Source organism: Macaca mulatta, chromosome 2 (assembly GCF_049350105.2).
Source record: "Macaca mulatta isolate MMU2019108-1 chromosome 2, T2T-MMU8v2.0, whole genome shotgun sequence".
NCBI classification, from domain to species: Eukaryota; Metazoa; Chordata; class Mammalia; order Primates; family Cercopithecidae; genus Macaca; species Macaca mulatta.
In genome coordinates this window covers 132612891-132639433 of record NC_133407.1, presented here as the reverse complement: position 1 = coordinate 132639433, position 26543 = coordinate 132612891, and the positions used below count along the sequence as shown (strand labels likewise).

General features: G+C 36.9%; 1 protein-coding gene across 4 annotated transcripts; it reads left to right on the top strand.

Annotated features, from left to right (window-relative positions):
- Positions 1 to 1068: 1068 nt before the first annotated feature.
- Positions 1069 to 26543, top strand: UBA3 (ubiquitin like modifier activating enzyme 3). Of its 4 annotated transcripts, NM_001265961.1 has the most exon segments (18): positions 1069 to 1110; positions 1290 to 1331; positions 3526 to 3646; positions 5900 to 5980; positions 9820 to 9902; positions 13404 to 13484; positions 17432 to 17475; positions 18058 to 18122; positions 18430 to 18585; positions 19389 to 19491; positions 19658 to 19771; positions 23977 to 24030; positions 24471 to 24507; positions 24593 to 24674; positions 25000 to 25100; positions 25219 to 25282; positions 25377 to 25431; positions 25754 to 26528. In NM_001265961.1, coding segments are annotated over 18 exon segments (1392 nt in total). In that variant the 5' UTR covers positions 1069 to 1090; the 3' UTR covers positions 25843 to 26528.

Below are 26543 nucleotides of genomic sequence, written 5' to 3'. Positions count from 1 at the left end.
GGAGAATAACCCCAGGCTTTGCAGAAGGCCAGGGACGGGGGTGGGGAGGAGGGTGGTGGGGGTGGGGGAGGAGGGGGGCTGAAAATTTGTGTAAAAAAATTCCCCAGTGACGTTGATCAGAAACTGTATTTTCAGAGCCACTCTGGATTTGACTTAATTACCAGTCTCACAAGGTGAATAGTGTTATGCCTACTTTACAAATGAAGAAATAGAAGTGTCTAAGGGTCTCATAGGTCATAACTGCGAAGAATTTAAAATCAGTTACTTTTGATTCCAAATCTCATTCTTGTCCCACTCCATAAAAGGAGATGTGTGTGTATGTATATATATACATTTTTGAACATGATCATTTCCCTCTACCCAGCCATTCAGATTCACAGTGTATATTTGTATTTCTGACTCTAGAAGAAAATAATTGAAACTTTTATTTTTTGATTTTTGTGATTGTTTTCCTTTATACTTTTTTCTTTGTATCTAAATATACACATTTGTCTCAGGAAAAAAGTTTTTAAAAGTCATTTCGTTTCCGCTGAACTTATCAAACAGAATGTGACATGAAAATATTAATGCTGATTTGTACAAAGAAAATAATCTCCCACCCTACCACTGTAAACTGATTTAGATAAATTTATTATTCAAGTGAGTACTTATAAAGGCAAAGACTTTGGAACCATCCTGAAAAGCAGAAAGTGAAAATTTTCCTTGATCTTTGCCCCCGGAGGAAAGCTGTGGCATATTGGGATGGTTCTTCAGGAGTTTTTCATAGAATATACCAATATTTTATATAATTACGTATTAACATATAATTTGTATAAACGCATAATGTGTTATCTACATTTTCACGCTGCAGAGCAACATTATGCACTGTATAAGACTTACCTAATTAAGCGTAGGTAATTAAGATTATAATTACAGGGCAAGGCTTTAAAGCCCACGGGAGCCCGACAGCAGTCAGCCTCGCCCCTCCCTGCCGGCTCAGTTCCTGGCCTCGCCCCTCCCCGCTTCGCCGGCCCCGCCCCTCCCCACTTTGCCTGTCCCTCTCCTCCCCGCCCCGCCGCGCGGGGGCACCTGGGAAGAGGCGGAGAACAATATGGCGGATGGCGAGGAGCCGTAAGTACCGGGGCTCTGCAGACGCGCAGGGCTGGGCTGGGTTGTGAGAGAGCGCGGCGGTGGGCGGTTGCCGCCGCCACCGGGATCCCCTCACCCCCCGCCCCGTCCCCTCGCCCCCCTCCCCTCGCGGCGCCCAGTGTGTAGCGCGATGCTGACCCTTCTTTTATTCTCTCTTTTAGGGAGAAGAAAAGAAGGAGAATAGAGGAGCTGCTGGCTGAGAAGTTAGTGCTGCCGGGAGGCCGGGGCCCTCTCCGGGGACCCCCGCCTCCCCCCACCCCAGGCCTAGGGGACCAGCCGCAGCGGGCCCGGGGGGCTGGGAGGGGGACACCCGGAGCGCAGGCCGCGCGGCCTCATCCCCTGATCCCCGTCCCGCAACCCCGGGGGCCTGGCGGGCCGCTCCCGGTCTCTGCCCGGTGCGGGCATCGGGGCCAGGCTACACTGCCCCAGCTCTTGCAGGGGCCCTCCGGGGTACCTGACGTAAAGATTTTGAGGAAGGACCCTTGTGCACTCCTCTTCCTCCATCCCAAATTGTCAGAGCCGTGACCCTGTGAAAAGGCAATCTACCTTAAACACACAGGAAAAGGGCACAAGACCGTTTTGTGACCTTTTGCAAACACTGAGACAGTAGTACTAATTGCAAACTTTTAATGATAACTCTACATGTCAGATATTGTGCTAACCACTCCAGTCATTTTGGCAAAATAATTGACTCTTAAAAGAGGTTGTTGACCTCAAACAGCCTATTTTTCCCACTTACTACACAACCTGTTTCTTATCAGATGCTTAGTTCTCTGCTGGTGAGACAGATTTAATCGAAGTGTTTTCTAACCTGGCCAGCGCCACAAAATTTACTCCCCTCCCTGCCTGGGCGGGGAAAAAATACTCTTGCATTGGTTATGGTGAGTTTGTAATTTCCGTGCCAGTTCCCAGTAGCAGTGCTTTGGTCTTTATGTATGTCCCTCAGATAGTTGAATTTCAGCTGCAAGAGGACTGGAATGACAAACTTAATTTCACATTCTTTCCTGCCTTTTATTTCCCTCCCACTTTTACATGAAATCACAAACATTGCTTACCATATCCCATGTACTGTACTGAGTCTGCTATGTGATTCTCTCTCCTCATGGCCGAAATAAGTAGCTATGAACGGCCTACAGATGAGGTTTATGGCTATGAATAATCTGCTCAAGGTCACAGTGCTGTTGATCGTGGAACCCTACACAGCTCTGACATCAAACCTATGGTTTTTATTGCTAGGCAATACTTCTTGGTCCCTTTTGTAAAAATTGGATATTACTAATATATTTGACGGTAGAAACCGTGGGGTTATAGGAAATTAGAAAATTAAAAATAATCACAGCCAAACGTGAATCTTACACGAATTATAAAATAGATGCATTTTGTAGCGGAGTCCCACCTTATTCTGTTGTACGTTCTAAAAGGTTTCTATCTGCCTATCTATATGCCTATCTGTGGCGTAATTGTAACCTAAAACTTTGTGTTTAGTGGCAAGAAAAGCCGCCTCACAGTATTAAGAGATTATTTAATAAATTAGGACCTCTGCTAGGTGCGGTGGCCTCACGCCTGTAATCCCAGCACTTTGGGAGGCCGAGGTGGACGGATTACTTGAGCTCAGGAGTTCCAGACCAGCTTGGGCAACATGGCGAAACCTGTCTGTACTACAAATACAAAAATTAGCTGGGTATGGTGGCACGTACCTGTAGGCCCAGCTACTTGGGAGGCTGAGAAAAGGAGAATCGCTTGAGCCCAGGCGGGCAAGGCTGCAGTGAGCTGCAATCATGCCACTGCACTCCAGCCTGGGCAACACAGTGAGACTCTGTCTCAAAAAAAAAAGAAAAAGAAAAAGAAAAAATAACCTCTATTTCTGAGAAAAGTGTGTGAAAAGTCCTCGCATCAAAATGATTTTTATATTACACCTTTGGAAAGGACACATAAATACTAAATTTGCATCAGACACATAAGCATCAAAATTCTCAAAGTGTGACTTTTTTTCTCTGTTGTATCTCATATTTCCTAATGCAAGTGTGTTGAAGCAACAGATTGAGGAAGTTTGCAGTGATTTTTTTGTAAATACCAAATGTAGAGAAGTCAATTTCTCACACAGACCAATATCCTAAGTTGGACCTTGGATTTCTTTAGGAAACCAAAAACATGTAGACTGATTTATTTCATCCATTGGGTGAAATAAAAATAGAAACATGCAGGTCTTAACTTTAAGTGAATTGTATAATAGGCAAGAAAAAATTTCAAAGCATAAACATAATCACGTTGAATATTTCCCTTTTTATTTGAGCAGGTCTGGTGTGGTTACCTTTTCATTTGGGAATACCATAATAGTTGTAGGTGTTTTTTTTTTCGTACTGATCTTTGCAGCTGAATTTACTGTGTTCTGTGCAGAATGGCTGTTGATGGTGGGTGTGGGGACACTGGAGACTGGGAAGGTCGCTGGAACCATGTAAAGAAGTTCCTCGAGCGATCTGGACCCTTCACACACCCTGATTTCGAACCGAGCACTGAAGTGAGAAACGTTTATTTTTAAATAACTGCTCTAATAGTTTAATGTTTCAAAACTAATAGAATGCTTCCTTTTTAATTTGCTCTTACAATGAAAATACTAATAAAATTGTTTTGTGAAACTAAATTTTTCTTAAAATATGAAATTGAATATTCACAGCTGATTTTGTTTGAATGACTATTTGAGGCATCACATTTCTCATGTAATATAAGTTGAAAGTTTTCGTGAGAAAAATAACGTTATGACCTCATGTAAAAATTTAAAATTTCAGTTTAAAATGCTTTCTGAAACATACTCCCCTTTTGTAGTGCTACTGTGAGAAATTAATTTTGATAGGAATATAGATGTGCTTATTTAAATTTTGGAATTGAATTGGAATGAACATCTTAGCTTTGAGTATAATTAATTGCATGTTAAGAATTATGTGAGTACTAAATAATAGAGGCATAGAATTTTGGACTGATAGTGTCTTAAGGCAAGTGTTCAGTTATATGTGACTTATTTTTTTATTACAGGGTAGGGAAAAGTACTCTATAGCACATCTTTATGTCCTTTTGTATTTATAAAAAGATAATATTTTGAAATAGAAATATTGTGTTACTCCTATAAAATAACATGCAAACTCTTGGTTTGGCCCAGTGTCTCATCTGAATAACTTTCTCCTTTAATGCTGGGCAGAATTGAAAGCATTACAAATAAAAAAAAAGAAAAAAAGATTTGAAAGCATTAATTCTGTCTTTCTTTGGATAATACACCATATTTTCTTGTGCTTCTAAATTTTTTTTTTTTGCCTGATAATTTAAGATTATTACTTCTGTTAAATGATTGTATTTCTGCTGATAAGGAATTGTCTATCTCATGTTTTGTGAGTTTTGCTCACTTTATTCAAAAGGAGATGTTGGCCAGGTAAGGTGTCTCATGCCTGTAATCCCAGCACTTTGGGAGGCCAAGGCGGGAGGATCACTTGAGCCCAAGAGTTCCAGACCACCCTGGGCAACATAGAGAGAACCCATCTCTAAAAAAAAAAAAAAAAAAAAAAAATTAGCTGGGCATGATGATACATGTCTTTGGTTTCAGCTACTCAGGAGGCTGAGGTGGGAGGATTGCTTGACTGCATCTGGAGGTGGAGGCTGCATGGAGCTCTCTGATCATGCCACAGCACTCCAGCCTGGGTGACACAGTGAGACTCTGTCTCATAAAGAAAAAAAAAACAGCCGTTACTCTCCCCACCCCGCCCCCCCCCCCCCACCTGATGGAGTTTTGCTCTTGTTACCCAGGCTGGAATGCAATGGCAGGATCTCGGCTCATGGTAACTTCTGCCTCCCAGGATCAAGTGATTCTCCTGCCTCACCCTCCCGAGTAGCTGGGATTACAAGTGCCCACCATCACACCTAGCTAATTTTCTATATTTTTAGTAGAGACGGGGTTTCACCATGTTGGCCAGGCTGGTCTTTCCTGACCTCAGGTGATCCGCCCACCTCAACCTCCCAAAGGGCTGGGATTACAGGTGTGAGCCACAGTGCCCAGCCCTGTTACTCTTTTTACCTTATTGTTTTAGTCCTTTAAAAACCTGGGGCAGTGCTTGATCTTCTGTTTTTAAAATTTTTAAACTTTTATATTTTTGGGAAGTCAGTTAAATAACTGAATTTGATGTTCTGTATCCCTTTCCAAAATTTAAAAAACAAACTAGAGATAATTTTCCTTGTTAAAAATAGCCTTTTAATTTCATACAATAAAAGGCAGTTTAAAAACATTAACGGCTGGACACAGTGGCTCTTGCCTGTAATCCCAGCACTTTGGGAGGCCGAGGTGGGCAGATCACTTGCGGTCAGGAGTTCGAGACCAGCCTGGCCAACATGGTGAAACCCCATCTCTACTAAAAATATAAAAATTAGCCAGGCGTGGTAGTGCATGCCTGTAATCCCAGCTACTGGAGAAGCTGAGGCAGGAGAATCACTTGAATCTGGGAGGTGGAGGTTGCAGTGAGCTGAGGTCATATCACTGCACTCCAGCCTGTGAGCTCCGTCTCAAAAAAAAAAAAAATTAACATTGAAACTTCTGAAATCATTAGAGTTTTAGAATTCCTGGTTCGATAGAATTCATAAATTTCAAATAATTGATCAAATACAAAGTCTGCTCTTTTTCCTAATTGCATTTTTTCATGGAAACATCAGAAACCATTTTAAAGTTTATTGCTTTATTTATAGTCCTTGTGGTTATCACCCAGCTTTTAATATGCCTTTCCATTCTTTACAGTCTCTCCAGTTCTTGTTAGATACATGTAAAGTTCTAGTCATTGGAGCTGGCGGCTTAGGATGTGAGCTCCTGAAAAATCTGGTAATATACACATATATATAAATACATATTTTTTTCTTCTTTGTGATAAGTAAACCTTACTTATCTGTCATACTAGGAAATTTCTTGTGATTATTAACCTTTTCTCTTGAGCCTTTGTTAGATAAGTTTAGCATGTCAAATTCCAAATAGTAATTAAAATGGTAGAACTTTGGAACTTTTTAAATTCTAAAGCTCTCACCTATAAGGTTATTGATAAAATTTCATACTTCCATTTTTTTCTCTGATCTTTAACAAACAAATTTTGGTTCTTCCTGTGGCAAAACGCTCCTAACTTCAGTGAAGTAAATAACAAAACTGGTAATTCATATTTTAATGTATAGTTTCAAATAATTTATTATTTCTTTTGCTTCCCCAAATAACCCAGCTAGGCGGCTAAGGCATTGCCCAATTTAATATAGAGGGAGACATTGAGGTTTAGAGATGCTGACTGACTTGCTGAAGTTTTTCTGGATTATAGCTATGTGCCTGGAATTGAATCCAGGTCATCAGTTCTTAGTTAAGTGTTCTTTTTCAGTGAACCATTAGGTCATTATATGACCTAGTAAGACAATTGTGGACACCTAAGATTTGGGAAAGCTAAACCTTTACTGAACTTATTTCCATATATTTGGAAGTAAATTAAGTATACAATTTGATTTAATTAATTGGTTTCCTTGACTTTTTCTAATCACAAAATAACTTTTCATAAATCTTCATGAGTTTATGTAACACAAATGAGTAGAGGCAGAATTGGTTTAGAGTTATATGCTAGGCTTCTCATTGCTGTGTAGAAAAGTGGAAATGCTGGAATAGACTCTTTAGAACATAAAGCAGGTCACAGCCAGATGGAGGACCCTAATAATTGGCCAAGGGGTTTAAAGTTTAAATATAAACATAGCCACATTAGTTTTATTAAGAAACACTAATGTCACTTGAGTGAAGTTGTAAAAGTTTAAATATACTTCACTGTATTTAATGCCTTGCTGGGTTCTGTGGGGATTATATGTCATCATGGTCTCTGTCTTCAATGAATCTGAAGTTACTGGGGAGATAAATTTCACATGAAATGAATAGCAGTCTGTATGATAATACTCTGTGGTGGGATGCCAAAATGACAGTACCGTATCAAACATAAATACTCTAGCAGTGTGATAACCAAAGACGTATAGAAGGAAAGGGTTTATGGAGGATGGGCATTGGTTTTTGTTAGGTATTATAAATGTACCTATAAAAGTTTCCTAAAGCTTATTAAATTTTGAAGCCAATATTTGCAAATGTGATATTTACTAATTTTAAGTGTAAAATAATTGAAGATTAGATCTGAAGATTAGTCACCAAGCAACTTTAAGGACTGGCCCTGTTCTTTATTGCATTATAGTAATCTTTTACACAAAAGAGGAAAACTAAGGGTTTTCAATTTGACTCCTTGTTTTGCTTATTTAATTCATTGTAAGCCCCCTAAAGGCTCATTCTAATGAAAAAGAACATGATATTAGGCCAGGCACGGTGGCACACGCCTGTAATCCCAGCACTTTGGGAGGCTGAGGCAGGTGTATCACAAGATCAGGAGATTGAGACCATCCTGGCTAACACGGTGAAACCCTGTCTCTACTAAAAACTACAAAAAAAAAAAAAAAAATTAGCTGGGTGTGGTGGCAGGCGCCTGTAGTCCCAGCTACTCGGGAGGCTGAAGCGAGAGAATGGCGTGAACCCGGGAGGCAGAGCTTGTAGTGAGCCCGGATCACACCACTGCACTCCAGCCTGGGCGGCAGAGCGAGACTCTGCCTCAAATAATAATAATAATAATAATAACAACAATAATAATAATACTGGTTGAGCACATATTTATTGAGCCTCCTCCCCCATATGCCAAGCACCATTTTAGATGCTGAAGATACAGCATTGAACAAATAGAGATGTTTGCATTGGTGGGCTCACATTTTAGTTGAATGAAAAAGTAAGTATATAGTATGTCAAATGGTGTGAAGGGAAAAGGTTTACAAAAAGGTGCTGTTTGAGTACGAAGGTGAGCAAATGAGCCATACAGATATCTGTAGGAAGAATATTCTAGTTAGAGAGAATAGCATGTACAAAGCTATGAAGTGGAGCACTCCTGTTTGTTCAAGGACTGCAAGATGGCTGTCATAGCTAGAGCAGAAGTGGGTTGGGGGAGCATTTTTGGAGACCATATCAGAGAGATAATGGGAGATGGAGGAGCTTGGAGTGGATATCGCAAAAGACTTCGGAGGTTATTGTAAGTGCTCTGGCTTTTACTCTGAGTCATGAAGTCATTGGAGAGATTTATGCAATGAGAGACTTGACTGACTTTTCACCTAGATCACTGAGGCTGATGCATTGAGAATAGACTAAGGGAAGAGCAGGGAGGGGGAAGAAACAGACTAATTAGGAGATTATTACAGTCCTCTAGACAAGAGACAATGTGACTTGGAACAGGATGGTAGCATTGGAGGTGGTGACAGGTGGTCAGATTATGGATATATTTTGAAGATGGAATCAACAGGATTAACTGATGGATTGGTGGTGTGCTGTGAGAGAAAGAGAGGAATCAAGGACGATACAACAGAGTTTTTGCTCTGGGGGCGGGCACCTGGAAAGATGGAGTTACTGCAATGAGGAAGATCTGGAAAAGAACAGATTTGGTTGTTGTGGTGAGCAAGAGTGATCAAGTTTGGTTTTGGAAACTGTTAAGTCTGAGATGTCTGCTAGATGGTCTGTATCTTATAAGATCATCTGAGATCACCAGAACAAAGCACAAGGCTGCTCTGAATTCTAGCCAGTAAAGTAGGAGGAAAACTGAATGAACTGGAAAGCAATTTTTAAAAAGTGTTCAAATTCTCATGAGTGTGGTGACCAAATGAAGAACATGTTTTAGGGTGGAGGAAGTGACCCACCCCACCTAATACCTCAGAAAGGTAAGGTCAGATAGACTGAGAATTGGTCATTGGAGTTAGCAACACGGAGGTTATTGGTGACCTTGACAAGTACAGTTTCTGTGGAGTGGTTGGGGCTAAAGTTTGAGAACAGTCAGGACTTTGAAAGCACAAATATGGATAAGTCTTAAAGATCTCTTGGTACATAAAGGGGTACAGAAAAATGGAGAAATTATTGTCAAGTTATTTGATCATCTAAGTAAACTGACCAAGACCAGAAAATCAATTAGTTATTGAGACTTATTTTTTTCAGTTTTTTACATCTGCTGGTAAATTTGAATGTGGTTGTAGTATTAGAATTCATGGCATTGTTATTGAAACCTAACAGGTTTTTTGTTTTTTGCCTTTCCCTACTTTTTAAATTGCTTGCTCTTGACTCAGTGTCTTTTAAGATATTCCTTTTACATATACAGTCTACCTATGTGTGTGTTTTTATATGTCTTATAATAGTTACCATTTCTGAATTGTGGCATGCTTAATGTTAAGTAAACTAAGATAAAGCTTGTAGGAATTGCTTTTAATAATTATTTTGAAAAAATAATAGCAAGCATAGTAAAATTAAAGTATCCATCAATAGCAGTGAAGCAACAAATTTTACAGATGTGTTTATGGAATTATATACATATGTAAAATAGTTTTAATCTGTATAAATTTTGAGTTGTTCTCTTTTGGTTATAGATTATTTGAAACTAAGTAAGTGTACACTTTTGACCTGTTCAAGAACTCTGAATTTTATATACCTGGCAAGACTCTTTTTCAGCCATTGAATACAATTACACAGAATTTATTACTGGGAATTTGTAGACTTAAGACTACATTGAAAACAAATATTAACATATTTAAATGTGAGGAAACTTCTGCTTAATTGGATTGTTTTTGTTCCCACAGGCCTTGTCTGGTTTTAGACAGATTCATGTTATAGATATGGACACTATAGATGTTTCCAATCTAAATAGGCAGTTTTTATTTAGGTAAGTTTTAATATCTTAGTGGTTTTCTTTTTTTAAGCTCTGATAATCATTTGAACTTGTACATTGCAGTTTACTAATTTTTAAAAATGACTGAGAGGATAATACAAATTTTATTTAAAAAAAAAACAAAACTACTACTCCCATTTTAGGTAAAGTTTTGTAAGAAAATTTCCGGCATCTTGGTGATAGTAGTTATGTAAACAAATACATGTTTTTGTTTTTTCAAAGAGGTCTCCTTCCAAAGGTTTATGTGATTTTGGGGAATATCCTCAGGTTAACTGTGCTCTGAAGAAAGAAAAGAACGGTAGCTCTTCCTCTAGTTGATGTCAGAAGAGAATACTGGCTGGAGTATTAGGCCCTAGTGAGAGATTGGCGGGGATTTGTGAGCCAAGGTTTGAATGGTGACTAGAGCAATAAAGTTGGGAAAGAGTTTGAGCTTTTCCTACAAGGGGAAAGAAAATGGAAAATCGAGGAGAGAAAAACCAGAACCAGTTGGAGTAGAACAAAGAGGGATGGTTACCTTAGGCATATATGGAATATAGAGAACATCAAGGAGTGATTTGTTAAAGATGAGTTTAAGAACAGAAGTAGAGGCCAGGCATGGTGGCTTTTGCCTGTAATCCCAACACTGGGAGGTTGAGGTAAGAGGATTGCTTGAGCCCAAGAGGCAACAAAGGGAGACTTCGTCTCTACAAAAAAATAAAAAAATTAGCCGGCTATGGTGTTGTGCACCTGTGGTCCCAGCTGCATAGGAAGCTGAGGTGGGAGGATCGTTTGACCCCAGGATCTCGAGGCTGCAGTGAACTGTGTTCATGCCACTGTAATCCAGTCTGGGCAACAAAGCAAGACCCCATCTCAATAAATAAATAAATAAATAAATAAATAAATAAAACCCGAAAAACAAAAACTGAAGTAGGCCATGTATCCAGACATGAAGAAATGTTCATTCATGAATTTAGTATGTAATATTGAGGGGGTTTGAGTAGCTTAGGTAAAAGCATGTATTTGTTAGTCAAAGGATACAGATACATAGAGATAAGGACTTTTATTTTCTCTCTCTAGTTAGTAAGTTTGCGTCTGTTACTGACAGTGCTCAAATTGTTCTGGGTATATAGAATAAAGTTGAGCTAGCCAAAAAGGTAACATTAAATTTTTGGATAGGCATAAAACCTCTACATTATCTTTGTGGAATATCTTAATGAGACTGAAGTATGGATTAAAATAAGTCAAGTTAATGAAGTGTAATTGCAGTGTGACCTTTATGTTTAACTCGTAAGCTTTATTTTTTGTTTGTTTTTTAACCCTTGAAATTTCCCTTCTCTATAGCAAAGTTTGTGGGCTCTGTCCAGCTTGTCAAATTTTGAGTTGTGAATGCTCTGAAAAAGATACCACTGAATTGATTGGTTATTGATACAGGCCATACCCTTTAATTTGTGGCTAAAATGGTTGAAGATGGTAATAATGATATGTAGCAAGTACTTCTAAACTATCCATATTATTCATTTAATCTCAACAACCTCAGGGTAGATTCTTGTGTTCAACGTTAAATAATTTGGGCAGAGTGTCCTGCAAGGATGATGTGTGTGAAAGGCCATTTTATTGAGGTGGAGCAATCTGATCGCTTCATCCTGGAATGCTAAATTAACAAACAGTTCCCAGAAACCATCTAGGAGTTCTTTTGTTTGGGATCTGCTGTAAAAGCACATAGAATATATTACTTAAAATAATCTTAGAAGTCTGCTTTATCCCTTTTACATACCTAAGGAGCTTTCTGTGTGCAGAGCCATTGAATGCAATACTGAAATTAAGTTCTTTGATTTATGACAGGGCCTTTTCTATGTAAGTTAGTACAAAGTGAGGATAAAACATTTACCAAATGTTTTGAATCAAAAAAGAACAGTGCTTTAGCCTGGCACGGTGGCTTATGCCTGTAAGCACAGCACATTGGGAGACTGAGGTGGGCAGATCACTTGAGGTCAGAAGTTGGAGACCAGCCTGGCCAACATGGTGAAATCCCATGTCTGCTAAAAATACAAAAATTAGCCAGGCGTAGTGGCTCATGCCCATAGTCCCAGCTATACTCTGAAGGCTGAGACAGAAGATTTGCTTGAACCTGGGAGGCAGAGGCTGCAGTGAGCCGAGATTGCGCCACTGCACTCCAGCCTGGGCAGCAGAGCGAGATTATGTCTCAGAAAAAAGAAAAATTGACATGCTAAAGTGTTTTTCTTTGAAATTCCAGATTTTTTTTCTATTAAGCACACGATTTATTATTTTCATTTATTTTAAAAGTATTTACTCTCTGCTAGATATGAAGGAATATGAAGAGAGTAAGAACATGGTCACTTTCATCCAAATAATAGTCTAGTGGGTATCATAGACGTATATATAACAAACAAATATGTTATGAAAAAAGTAATAATGTTCTTATTATATACGTGGAGTGATTTCTCTGAGGAGAATATGGAAATATTAGGAAAGAAAATACCATTTGTATAGAACTTAGAGGAGGAAATTCATATCCTTTCCTATCCATATGTGTGGTTATTATTTAAGAGTGACCTTTTGAGGCTTTATATATTCAGCTTCTTTGATATAATAGTAACATTTGCAATTTTATCTGACACTTTTGGAATTATTCTTTCTTTAAAAACATGGTGCTGGGCGTAGTTTCTCACGCCTGTAATCCCAGCACTTTGGGAGGCTGAGGCAGGCGGATCACCTGAGGTCAGGAATTCGAGACCAGCCTGACCAACATGGCTAAATGCTGTCTCTACTAAAAATATAAAAACTAACTGGGCATGGTGGCAGGCGCCTGTAATCTCAGCTACCTGGAGGCTGAGGCATGAGAATTGCTTGAACCTGGGAGGTGGAGGTTGCAGTGAACCGAGATCGTGCCACTGCACTCCAGACTGGGCAACAGAGTGAGACTCCATCTCAAAAAGAAAAAAACATGGTTACAACTTCTTTTTTTTTTTTCCATTTTATATAGAGTTCAGTGAGATTTTTTTTTTTCATGTAGCTCCTTAGGGGACACAAAGTTTGCTGCTTAATCAGCACACACAGGAAGAAGGGGATAAATGAAGGTTCTTGCATCCCAAGGATGAATCTTATTGTGTATATTTCAGCCAAGACCTGCGGAGTAACACCATAAGGTTCTAAGCTCTAAGAGTGGGATAATTTTTTACAGTGGAAAGTGGCCAGGAATCATAGCATTATTATGCTTTATCTGGGAGGAAGAACACTGTTCAGATTTTCACTTAATTAAAGCAATACTTAATTAGACTTGTCATGTTAATTTGGACCGTCAGCAAGCGTTGACATTTAAGGTTAAGTGACCGTTTACCAAAAGTTATTACTGAAATCAAAATACTTAGGCAAAAATATTCCTTCTAAATTTCCTATAAGTAAACTTACTGTGAATTTATTTTTATGTTTGAAAATAAGTTATGTAGATCATATAGATTTATAATATGAATTATAATTTAAATATTTTTCCTGTAGGCCTAAAGATATTGGAAGACCTAAGGCTGAAGTTGCTGCAGAATTTCTAAATGACAGAGTTCCTAATTGCAATGTAGTTCCGTATCCTTTTGACAAAAAGAAAATTCTTAATTTTTAAAAGCTTTTTTCCTTTATTATAAGAGATATTTAAAAGAGAATACAGATAAGCAAGAGGGAAAAAAAAATCAGCAGTAGTAACTTTATTACCGAGATAACTGCTGGTAACATTTTGCTATCTATTCTTCCAGTCTTTTCTTTACGGTTATATAAGTATTTTTTTGGCCCTGATTTTTAACTTAAGTTTATAAAGCCTGTTTCATCATCTACTTTATTTTGCATTATTGCCCTTAATCAGTGTCAATTACATATCTCCTTTACTAGAGTGTAAATTCCTAGACTGGATCCAATTAATCTTTGTTTCCTTATAGTAGCAGACAGAGTAGACAGTCAATATAGTATTAGCCAAATGGAAGGTACTTAAGAGTAAATTTATTTTTACAATAAATATGTCTTTAAAAAGGAGTATTTACACTGTAGTTTGAATTTAGATCTGGAGAACTTTTGGCATTTTATAGAAAGTCAGAAGATGTGATTTCTATGTAGGAAGTCCCACAGAATTCAAAATCAACATACCAGTGAACTTGTGAAAACTAACGTTAAATACAATGCCATTTACAAGTGCTTACAAATAAAAATAAATACTTAGATGTAAACTAACAAGCTAAGTAAGATTTATATAGTGAAAAACTACAAACTGCTGATGAAAGAAATCAAAGAAAATCTAAATAAATGGAGAGATAGTCCATCTTCAAAGATTGGAAGATTAAATATAGTAAAGATGTCATTTCTCTGTAAATTTGTATACATATATACCATAGTTTCTATTAAAATCCCAGCAAAATTGTCGATACAGATGATCTTCTTCTAAAATTTACATAAACAAAGGAATACCTACTACAGTTCTGAAAAAGAAAGTGGGAGGAATCACTATCCAAATTGTAGACTTATTATATAGCTGTAGTAATCCAGACTCAGTGGCATTATCAGAGGGATATATAGATGACTAGAACAGAATAGGGAAGCCAGTAATAGCCCCATATAAGTATGGCCAATTTGTTTTTGATAAAGATGCAAAACAGTTCAATGGAAGAAGCATAGTCTTCAACAAATTGTACTGGAGCAATTTCATATCCATAGGCAAAAGATGAATTTTGACCTAAACATCTTATACAAAATTAACTCAAAATGGATTATAGGTATAAATATAAAATGTAAAATGGGCCAGGCATGGTGGTTCATGCCTGTAATTCCAGCACTTCGGGAGGCCAAGGTGGGTGGATCACTTGAGGTCAGGAGTTCGAGATCAGCCTGGGCAACATGGTGAAACCCCATCTCTACTAAAAATACAAAAATTAGCTGGGCACAGTGGCATGTACCTGTAATCCCAGCTACTCAGGAGGCTGAGATGGAAGAATCGCCTGACCCTGGGAGACTGAGGTTGCAGTGAGCTGAAATCGCACCACTGCACCCCAGCCTGGGTGACAGAGTGAGACTCCATCTCAAAAAAAAAAAAAAAACCATAAAATGATAGAACTTTAGGGTTTGGTGGAGAGTGCTTAGGTCAGCCACATCAAAAGCAAGACCTGTAAAAGGTGGGGCATGGTGGTGCAGATCACTGAGGAAGCAGTGAGCTTTTGTCACACCACTACAGAGTCCTGGCTGTTTGGGAGGCTAAGGTGGGAGGATTGCTTGATGCTAGGAGTTTGAGGCTATAGTAGGCTGTGGTCATACTGTGAATAGCCACTGCATTCCAGCCTGGGCATGATGTAGTGAGGCATCATCTCTAAAAAATTAAAATAATTTTGTGTAAAAGCATGACCAATACAAGGAAAAAATTGCTACAATGAACTTCATCAGAATTAAAAACTTGCTGTGTGAAAGACTGTCTTAAAGGGATGAAGAAAAGCCACAGACTGGAGAAAATACTTGTAAAGCATCTGACAGGACTCATATCTAGAGTATATAATGAACTCTAAAAACTCAACAGTAAAAAAAAATTCAATTAGAAAATAGACAAAAGATAGGAAGAGATATTTTACTAAAAAGGATGACAAAAGCACATGAAAAGATATTTCACATCAAACCAAGACCACCATGAGCGATACTGTTATACAGCTATTAGACCAAAAAAAAAAAGCCAGTGTCAAAAGGTTGTATACTACATGATTCTGTTTATATAATATTCTTGAAATTACAGAATTACAGAGATGGCTGGGTGTGGTGGTTCAGGCCAGCACTTTGGGAGGCTGAGGCGGGAAGATCACTTGAGCCTGATTGTTTGAGACCAGCCTAGGCAACAAATGAGACCCTATTTCTGTAAAAACTAGAAAAATTAGCCGGGCATGGTGGCACATGCCTGTAGTCCCAGCTATTTAGGGGGCTGAGGCAGGAGGATCAGTTAAGCCCAGGATGTGGAGGCTGCAGTGAGCTTTGATTGTGCCACTGCACTGTAGCCTGAGTGACAGAGTGAAACCCTGTCTCAGAAAGAAAAAAAAAATATAGAGATGGAGCACAGATTAGTGGTTACCAGGGACTAGGCATGGAGGTGAGGAATGGTCTGACTGACTATAAAGACATAGCAAGAGAGAGATCTTTGTTGTGGTAGAATAGTTATGTGTGTTGCCTGGGGTGGTGGTTACACAAATCTATGTGTGTTTAAATGACAGAATTATAAACACACATTGTACCAATGTTCTGTTCATGGTTTTGGTACTGTACTATAGTAAGATGTAACGGAAAGGTGCATGGTACCTACCTATACTGTCTATGCAACTTACTTATTTTGAAATCTATATTATTTCAAAATAAAGAGCTTAAAAATGCAAATACAGGCCCCTGTAGGGAAAAAGGAAGAATTGAGTTGGTGGGGGTGGGTTGGTTAGTGGGGGGCACTCAGTTAGTCTATCCCCATTATGTGGGTCTGGGAAACTTTGGGTATTTTCTAGAAATCCAGATTAGATTTCTTAGTCTGACTCTTGGTTCCCTGATTGTCATTCCTCCACTGTTTGTGTTGTTTTTTGACCTCTTTGTAGCTGTAGCTTCGGTCTCCTGCTTGCCTAGTATTCAAAGGGAATAGAGGTCTGAATGGCTGAGGGCTAGAATTGAAATTATTGTTCATAGCTTTATTTGTAGGCAAGAATTAAAAATCTAGAGGAAGCATGGATTGTCCCTTTTTTCTCTGTATTGCTTTTAAAAAATTTATAGTGGACTATTTATCTTCACTTTAGAGAAGTAGCATAATTTATAAATTATTAAACAATTGCTCCATTCATTAGAAAAAGTAAAAGTTTTTGCACACATGTGCTATTAAAACGTTAAGTGCTATATTGACTCACCCACAGTCAATTTTGAATGGGGTTTCCTTTTTAGCCTCCAGGGATGGGAAGACTGGCAAGGGTTTGGTAGGGAAACTTGAAAACTGAGTTAAATGAGAAAGGTAGAAAAAATTCATACTTTGTCTCCTCCCCACAAAAAATAAAAACAGTAAAATCTTTACCACCTGAAAAAGCTTTGAAATTTTGTGTATGTTAAAAAAATGAGCTTTGCAGTAACTCTTAAAATCACCTAGCAAATAGGAACTATAATGTGCATCTTTCCTTCACTAAAACATTTATTGCATCTCTTCTTGATGCTGATGATTGAAGATACACATTCTGCTTTCCTGGGACTTACGGTTTTATACAAAAACCAAAGCAAAGTAGAAAGTATACCTCCTACCAAAGGCATAAATATAATGATATGGGGGTTCAGGAATGAGAAAAAGTAAGTAGTTAGGGGAGGAATGGCAGAAAAGTTTTGTCAGAAAGGAGAGTTGTGTTCATTTAGTCAGATTCCTTGAATTCCACTGATGTGAACATTGATTACTTATTTCTTGTTTTAAATATACGCAGAGTGTGTTCCTTATGGCATTGTCAAATTCATTTTAGAAATTAAAACTTAGCCGCTTAAGTTCCTTTACTTATATTCAGACATTTCAACAAGATTCAAGATTTTAACGACACTTTCTATCGACGTAAGTTTTTTACTTGAAATTAAATGCTCACTAGATTCTCAGAATTTTTTAGTTGGTAGCTGTTCGAATATTGCTAGCTATTTGAAGGCTGTTTCTTCACTTGCTTTCCTCTCTCACAGTTGGCTTTTCAGTAATGTTGCTGATAGACTGAAAAGAGAGTGCTAGTTTTAGCTGACATGACTAGCTACAATTTTCTATGCTGACCTGAATGAGAGTTCACTCAAGGAATAGGAACTCTGAGAGCGTATGTGGGATTACAATAAAAAGTGCTTGTGGTTTTTTGTTTGTTTCTTAGAAAGTGCAAATTATTTTTTGCAAGTGCTTTTTTTTTTTTTTATTAGTAAACTTTATTTTTTAGGACAGTTTTATGTTTACAACAAAATTGAACAGAAAATTTTTGAAAACTTGGGTTCTCATAGAGCTTGGAGCTTCCTTTTCCCACAAACACACAACCTTCCTAATCAACATCCTGCACCAGAGTGGTACATTTGTTGCAGTTGATGAATCTACATTGAAAGATCATCATGCAACTGCATATTTAAAAACTAAAGTTGCTTTTTTTTTTTTTTTTTTTTTTTGTAGAATTTCATATTATTGTATGTGGACTGGACTCTATCATTGCCAGAAGATGGATAAATGGCATGCTGGTAAAGACTTTGGTTTTGTTATAGTTCTCTGAAGTTCTTGCTGCTGTGCTTCACATCCGCAAAATTAGAATTGATATCATATTTTTGAAAAATCAGAGTTTAATTTTGAATTAAGTATATTTACTTCATTGTTTATTGCCAGTCATTGGTTTTCAGGTGAAGACACAAATTGTTAATATTATAATCCCTTGATTTGATACATTGGTATTCAATAGCACAACCGACTCATAGAATTACTTGAAAGCATACTTCTTCTTTTGAATTCTTATCCCCTTCTCCATTAAAGCCCTTCAAATTGTTTTCCTAGATATCGCTTCTAAATTATGAAGATGGTGTCTTAGATCCAAGCTCCATTGTCCCTTTGATAGATGGGGGGACAGAAGGTTTTAAAGGAAATGCCCGGGTGATTCTGCCTGGAATGACTGCTTGTATCGAATGCACGCTGGAACTTTATCCACCACAGGTAATCAAAAAAGCACCTGTATTTCTTTTATAGTATCTTGGCATGGAATTAGGGATTAATTATTAAGTCTAGTTAATATTTAGAACTTTTAATTAGAGGTAGCTGTATTTTAAAAATTACACTAAGAAGAAAGATAAAATATGAAATTCTGCTCTATTTGAGGAAAGATATGAACCGAGTACCTTGTTTTGATACTATTCTGCTTTCATACTTTATTTGTATTTTTTATTTGGGGAGTAGATATCAAGTAGAATTACAAAGCTGTATATTGATGTCAAGCTGTAATCTATGTGGTTTTCACCTGTATTTATTTCAGGGAAATAAAGATACCAGGGATGAGAATGATCTTTCCAAGGATGGGGCTTTTTGATTTACATACCCGCTTTAAAGAACAGTTGAAATTTTGAATAATAAATGTAAACAATTTTATGAGTATTCACTTGGGATTCACTTAGCTCTGAATTTGCCTTTGTTTTGGTTTGTTTTATACTTAAATATTAGGTAAACATAACAAGGTCTTCATATTTGAGAATCTGTTCAGTAGTTTTCTTCTCATAGTCTAACAAAGCTTAAATTTTATATACCTTGTAAATGTAAGGCAAACCTGTCTTTATGGGCACGTCAACCTAAGTGACGGGACTCAGATAATCTATATTAGTTTGAGAGGCATTTTTAATGGTATACAATATTTTGAGTTGAAACAAATTATATGAAACTGTTAAGAACTAGATCATAACTGGAAGTTGCATTTTAAAATAATTCATCATTTAAAATTCACTAAAAAGGACAAACTGTGGTTTTAGGTTAATTTTCCCATGTGCACCATTGCATCTATGCCCAGGCTACCAGAACACTGTATTGAGTATGTAAGGATGTTGCAGTGGCCTAAGGAGCAGCCTTTTGGAGGTAATAAACCTAATTTAATAATCTAGGATTACATAAAATACGTATTTTTTCTATATTATTCCTTTGGATAATTTCATTAAAAACATACTGTTTTATGATTACATATTCCTGTCTTTTCTCTCTCTCTCTCTCTCTCTCTCTCTCTTCGTTTTTTTTTTTTAAACAGAAGGGGTTCCATTAGATGGAGATGATCCTGAACATATACAATGGATTTTCCAAAAATCCCTAGAGAGAGCATCACAATATAATATTAGGGGTGTTACGTATAGACTCACTCAAGGTAAGTCAGTGAATTGTCATGAATTATGATGTTGGGATGACTTAGGGCTGGGATGCTTTCAGGAGAATAATTGGTAAGTGAGTTTAGACAGTACCGTCCACTTGAAGTTCAGTAAAGGTACCATGTAATTATAGTACTTATTAGCTAGGGGGAATTTAATAAATTTATTGAATCTTACTTACTTAGGCTGTAAGTCATCCAAGTCAAACTGTCCACTTTATCTTCCACTGAATTCATGACCTCCTAGAGACAGTCTGTTTCACATTTGAACAGGACTGTTAGGCAAGTTTCTATATATTGAACAGAAATTGTCTTCAGGCCAGCTGCTGTGGCTCATACCTGTAATCCCAGCACTTTGGGAGGCTGAGGCGGGCGGATCACCTGAGGTCACGAGTTCGAGACCAGTCTGACCAACATGGCAAAACCCTGTCTCTACTAAAAACAAAAAATTAGCTGGGTGTGGTGGTGCATGCCTGTAATCCCAGCTACTCAGGAAGCTGAGGCAGGAGAATCGCTTGAACCCAGGAAGCCGAGGTTTCAATGAGCCTGAGATTGCGCCATTGCATTCCAGCCCAGGCAACAAGAAACAAAACTTCGTCTCAAAAAACCAAACAAACAAAAAAATGGAAATCGTCTTTGGTTTGGTCTGAGTGTTGTCTCAGTACCATATACAATCTAATTCCCTTTTAAGTAATAACTTTTAATATATTGAGGACAGTGATCACATCCTTTGCACATTTTTATCAGTGCCATAAACCTCCCTAGTTACTTTCTTTAACCCTGTATTAGTTCATAAAGGAATAATTGAGACTGGGTAATTTATTAAGGAAAGAGGTTCATTTGGCTCATGGTTCTGCAGGCTGTGTGAGCATGGCACCAACATCTACTTGGCTTCTGGTGAGACCTCAGGAAGCTTTTACTCATGGTGAAAGCTAAGGGAGATGGCAAGGTATGTCATATGACAGTAGAGGAAGCAAGAGAGAGAGGAGGCAATACCAGGCTTCTTTTAACAACCAGCTCTTGCATGAACTTAATATCGCAGGGAGCGCACCAAGCCATGCATGTGGGATTTGCCCTAATTGTCCAAACACCTCCCACTAGGCCCCACCTCCAACACTGGGGATCACATTTCAGTATGAGATTTGGAGGGGACAAATATCCAAACTATATCCAACCCTTTGATATGTTGTACAACTTCAGGTTCTCATGTTGTTTTTCTCTAATCATATTCCAGCTATCCATATTGGTTAACTGGAATATAGTTAGAGAAAACAACTTTTCCTAATTGTTCAGGCCAGCATGCAGCATTATGTGACTGGTCGTATTTTAGATAATAGACTTCTGATAACTGATGCAGTCTTAAAGGAGAGCAGGTATTTATGTTATTGTTTGTTCGTTGTTTACATTGATGCTCTACTTTCGATTCTTTGATGTTACTAGCCACTGAAAGCTGGATGTTTTGTCCACATATACAATTGCTAAGCCACATCTGCCTATTATAAACTTGGCAGTTTGGGGAGTGTCTTTTTTTTTTTTCTTAATATCCAAGTATAGGTCCTTGCAAATATATTCTTAAAATTCAACCTGCTTTTTTCTCTTTATATGTATTCTGCCAACTTACCTGGTGTTTCTAGTTTCCTGTTTTGATAATTATATCTTTTATTTCTTTTTCAAATAATTGATTAAAAATTGTAATAAGACTGAACTGTCTGAGAACAGACATCTGAATCATACTTCTGGCCAGGCCCTTTTAGGTTTATCTCATTCTGTTCATCAGACCTCCTTGAGTACTTTGTATTTCTTTATCTTGTTCACGAGGATGTCATGAAAAACCTTTCCAGATCCTCTCCTGAAGCCTAGGTATACTATCTTTTGCATTTTCCTGAGTTGCTAAGCTAGTCATAGTAGCCAAATGAGGCTACTCCAACATGATTTGTCTAGTAACCAGTCATGCTCAATTGTAGTGATCCATGTTTCCAATCTAGTTACAGTTTCCTTTTTTAGAATTTTGCCCAAGATCATTACCAAATTCACCAGAATGAGCTTTGTCTTCTTTTTGAAAATCTGCCATTTCTCTCCTGTGATTGTTTCCTTATATTTACTGATCTCATAACATCATTTTAAAATTCCATTTTATACTTAATCCTTGTTGCCCTCTGCATTCTCACTACACTGACCTGCTTTGTGTTTCTTGAACACACCAAGTTCATTTGTACCTTAGAGCTTTAATACTCCCCAGTTCCTTTCCTTGGATCCCCTCAGGCTGACTCCTCATCTCTTAGGTGTCTGCTTAGCTAGTTTTCCTAATCATTCAACCTGAAATGACTTCTGAGCCATTCACCATTCTATTTTTTTTGTAATTGCTCAGAACTAATTAATGGTAGCCTCATTCTCCTATGCAAAGAATATTTCATACTTACACTATCTTACATCCTTGCCCCAGGACCAGGACCATTGCCGTTGTTGTTTACAAACAGCTCTTTCCTCAGGTCGTTTCATGGCTGTATCTTTCTCATGGCTTAGGTTTCAGCTCAAATTGTCACCTCTCCAAGGAGGCCTTCCCTGACCATTCTGTCTAATGGGCTGCATCCTTCATTCTCACTCTAACACATACCTCATTTTCTTCATAGAACCCTTCAATATCTGAGGTGTTCCAAGTATTTACTTTTGTGTTATCTCCCCTACCAAAATGAAATCACTATATGAGCAGATACTTTTTTTCACTGCTACTGTGCACAACACCTAGAATGGTGTCTGCAGCATGTGTTACACATATTTGCTAATTGTTAGAATTCACAAATGAATTCAGTGTGTGCTAATCAGGAACTGTAAACTCCCCATTTTAATATGCAATCTCATTCATCCTTCTTTACCTTTTACCAGGGCTTGGTGTGTACTTTCTAGCCTGATGAATGAGGGCCTCAACAAGGAGTACAGAAAGAGAACTGGAAGTGAAGTTGCACAAGCCCGTGGTTCTATCTGTTCTGTGATTTTCCCCCTTGTTCTCAGTGTAACAGAAAGTTACCTTTCTGCCCACTCTAGCTTTTTTTGGTCAAAGGGCAGGGGTATGGGTGGCAGGGGTTGGAGAAAGAGGGGAGTCCTTACCATTTTGGCAATGTTCTTACTGGGCAGCATCTCTTATACTCTTCACTGTTTGTGACTACCACTTCCTCCTTTCAGTACATCCTGCTACATGTGGTTCACTGGAGAGCTTCCAGTTTAACCATCATGCAGTTTATCTCTTTTTAAATTTCCTCTTCTCCAAAACTATAGAGAATCGTATGGTCACAGTCAACTTTTTAAAAAAGTTTTCCAGCCTTCGTAACTGTCTTTCTTCCATGTCTTCTTAACTACTTGCCGTTTTTCCTTAAGTTTTTGAAACCTGCCTATACTTGGAGTCTTGGGAACACATCTTATAGTGCTTCCTCACACTCTGAAATAATATGGCTACTTTTTCCTGAAGTTTTTGTCTTCTAAAATGAACAATTCAAATATAGTTATAAAGTGGAGTATTTATTTTGTACTTTTAAAAAATGGTTTAACGTGGAGCTTTGTTTATTCCTAATATGTGAATAATACTGACGTGAAAAATGTGGAATTGAAGTAGAGAACTGTACTTAATATTTTGTGTAGCCTCAGTTGTAAAAGATAATAAAGGGCAGCGTTTCTTTTTTTGTGAATGTTTGTGAATCAAATGACTGAAACTGCTATAGGAATAATTAGATAACACTTATTCTTCATGGTGTATCAGTTAATATCTGTGTTTATATACCATCCCCACCTCTTGCTAAGTATATAGCTGTGGATAAATTATTAAATTTCTCTCAGTCTCACTTTTCTTATGTTTAAAATCAGAGTAATTAACATGAGGATGTTATTAAAATTAAATAATATCTTATTTAGTCTTTACATTGTGCCTGGAACATAGTAAATACTCTAAATTGTTAACTTTTATGATGTTATTGTTTCACCTTTCTGTAGTACTTACTTGAGAGAGTTTTCTTTGCTACAGTAGCTTAAGATTCTGAATTTACTACAAAATGATGGGGATGTGAAAGATTGTTTCATGGTTAAATTTATTTTCTGGCTTGAAAGTCTGAAAAATCAAGTTTTAGAAAATGGTATTTAATAATCATGCCTTCTAATTTAAGAGAACTCTTTCATTTTAAAGAGATGACCATATTTTAATTGATATATTTTTTCAGGGGTAGTAAAAAGAATCATTCCTGCAGTAGCTTCCACAAATGCCGTCATTGCAGGTGAGGAAAAAAAGGCCATCACGTAGTTTATTTTGCTTCCTTTAGTTTTTGACGTTGCTGCAGCTTTTTTACGTTGTAGGAATTTGATATCTTCTTGGATGGGTTGTGTAACTAAGCTGTCGAAAAAGAACTAGCCATTAGACTTTGCATATTTTTTTCTTACATTATATCTTAAGTTCTCTGCAGTCAAGAGACATTTTAGTTCCATTTGAAGCAGGCCGTTTATTAATCTGATAAACAAGAAAAACATGTAATGTTACTCTATTACTTGAATCACACAAAACAAATATAAAATTTGTTACTTTCTCAGTTTTTAAAAATTGGAATATATCTTTTTTAATGAAGAGCCAATGTAGATTTATCTGTTCTGATTTATAACTGACTTTTAACATGCCTGATTTCCATTGAGTTAAAGAACCTGTATTTTCTCCCCCCTTCAGCTGTGTGTGCCACTGAGGTTTTTAAAATAGCCACAAGGTAATGGGTTTCATTTTTAATATGTATGTAAATCCATGTTTTGACTTGGTTCAATTATATAAAGATGAACATTTTTTCATTACAGTGCATACATTCCCTTGAATAATTACTTAGTGTTCAATGATGTAGATGGGCTGTATACATACACATTTGAAGCAGAAAGAAAGGTTAGTAGTATTAACACATTTTTGATCATGCATATTTTGATTTTTAAATATTATTGGTTAGAAATTTGAACAAAGTCACCCATACATTTTCTAACTTCCAGAACTCTACTTATTATGTATCTTTTGCTTTATAGCCTGAAATAACTCTATAACAAAGTAATTTAAAAGAAATGGTCTATTATGAAAAGCCAGGCTTTAAAGCATAAAAATTTTTTCATAGGAAATATGCATGATTATAAAACAACCTGATTTTTATTTTATTGTTCATAAAGAGACTAGTATTGGTACATGTGCTGCTGTAATTTGTTGTGTATTATGTGTGTAGGAAAACTGCCCAGCTTGTAGCCAGCTTCCTCAAAATATTCAGTTTTCTCCATCAGCTAAACTACAGGAGGTTTTGGATTATCTAACCAATAGTGCTTCTTTGTAAGTATTGTAGATTTTTGTTATGTCATAAAATCATCTTTGTGATTTTTGAAACCTTAGAAACGTTATCTTTTGATAAAAATGATGTTTGATGCTTCTCTCTCTTCATAATCTTCAGGCAAATGAAATCTCCAGCCATTACAGCCACTCTAGAGGGAAAAAATAGAACACTTTACTTACAGGTTATCAATGTGTATTTTTAATTTTTTTCAGAAAATTATATCAAGTTTTATTTTACTTTAATGTGTCTTACATTAAAATAATTTTGTTTTCTAGTCGGTAACCTCTATTGAAGAACGAACAAGGCCAAATCTCTCCAAAACATTGAAAGGTATTTTAAATAGGGTATTTACTAATTGTTTTTTTTTTCCTTTTCTCTCTTTTTGGTGAAAGTAGTCAGTGCTTGTTCTAGATTTCCTCTTAATGCCTTGTATACGGTCAGGTAATAATTATAACTTTAGACATTAATAGAATTAATTGCTCTTTTAGTAGATTATTTTAAAATCTCTAAGATATCAAATATTACTCTGATTAAAGAGGATTGGATTTTCATGTTTTTCTAGACCATAATACTCTATAGTTTGTTTATGTGTGTATTATCCTTTCTGTTGAGATTTTTTTTGCTTGTATTAATTATATTTTTTCTGTTTTAGAATTGGGGCTCGTTGATGGACAAGAACTGGCGGTTGCTGATGTCACCACCCCACAGACTGTACTATTCAAACTTCATTTTACTTCTTAAGGAAAATCTCCACACAATAGAAAACTTATGGAAATAATATACTTTGTGGATGCTAAGAAGTTTAATTGATGTTATTTTTAGCAATAGTGTTGCTGCGATTTGTCTTTTTTTATATAATGAACCACTCTTTTTTAACTTTGTAACTTGCCCTTGAAGACAGAATTTTGGTGTTGGTGCTTGTAAGCATTTTCGTTAATAATATGAGAAATGATACCTGGAGAAAGAGATTATGAGCAAATGTATTGCTTCTTTTAGAGGAGGAGGCATACACCCTCTTTTGTGTGAATTTTGTTATTATGGTCAAAGAATGCATTCCTAGTTTTCATTTGAGCACCCAAATACACAAAAGATTTCCCTTTAAAGAAAATAAAGAATTAAGTTTTAAATAACATTAAATTTTACAATCCGACATCTGGAGTATATTGAACATAGGCTATTTCTTGATTTAATACTCATTTAATTGTGGCCATCCAAATGAATATTGCAGAATTTATCTTGTCCATAATAATTTGTAAATGGTGTTATAGCTGAATACCTGTGCATGAAAATGGGCAATATTTTCATCTGTTTACTTGTAGTGCCATAGAGGCCAATATGCACAATATTAACTAATGCCAAGACATGGCTGTTTAAAAAATTTAATGTTCAAACAGTTGTCACTGATGCTTTTGCACTATTTATTAATAAAATCATATATTGTA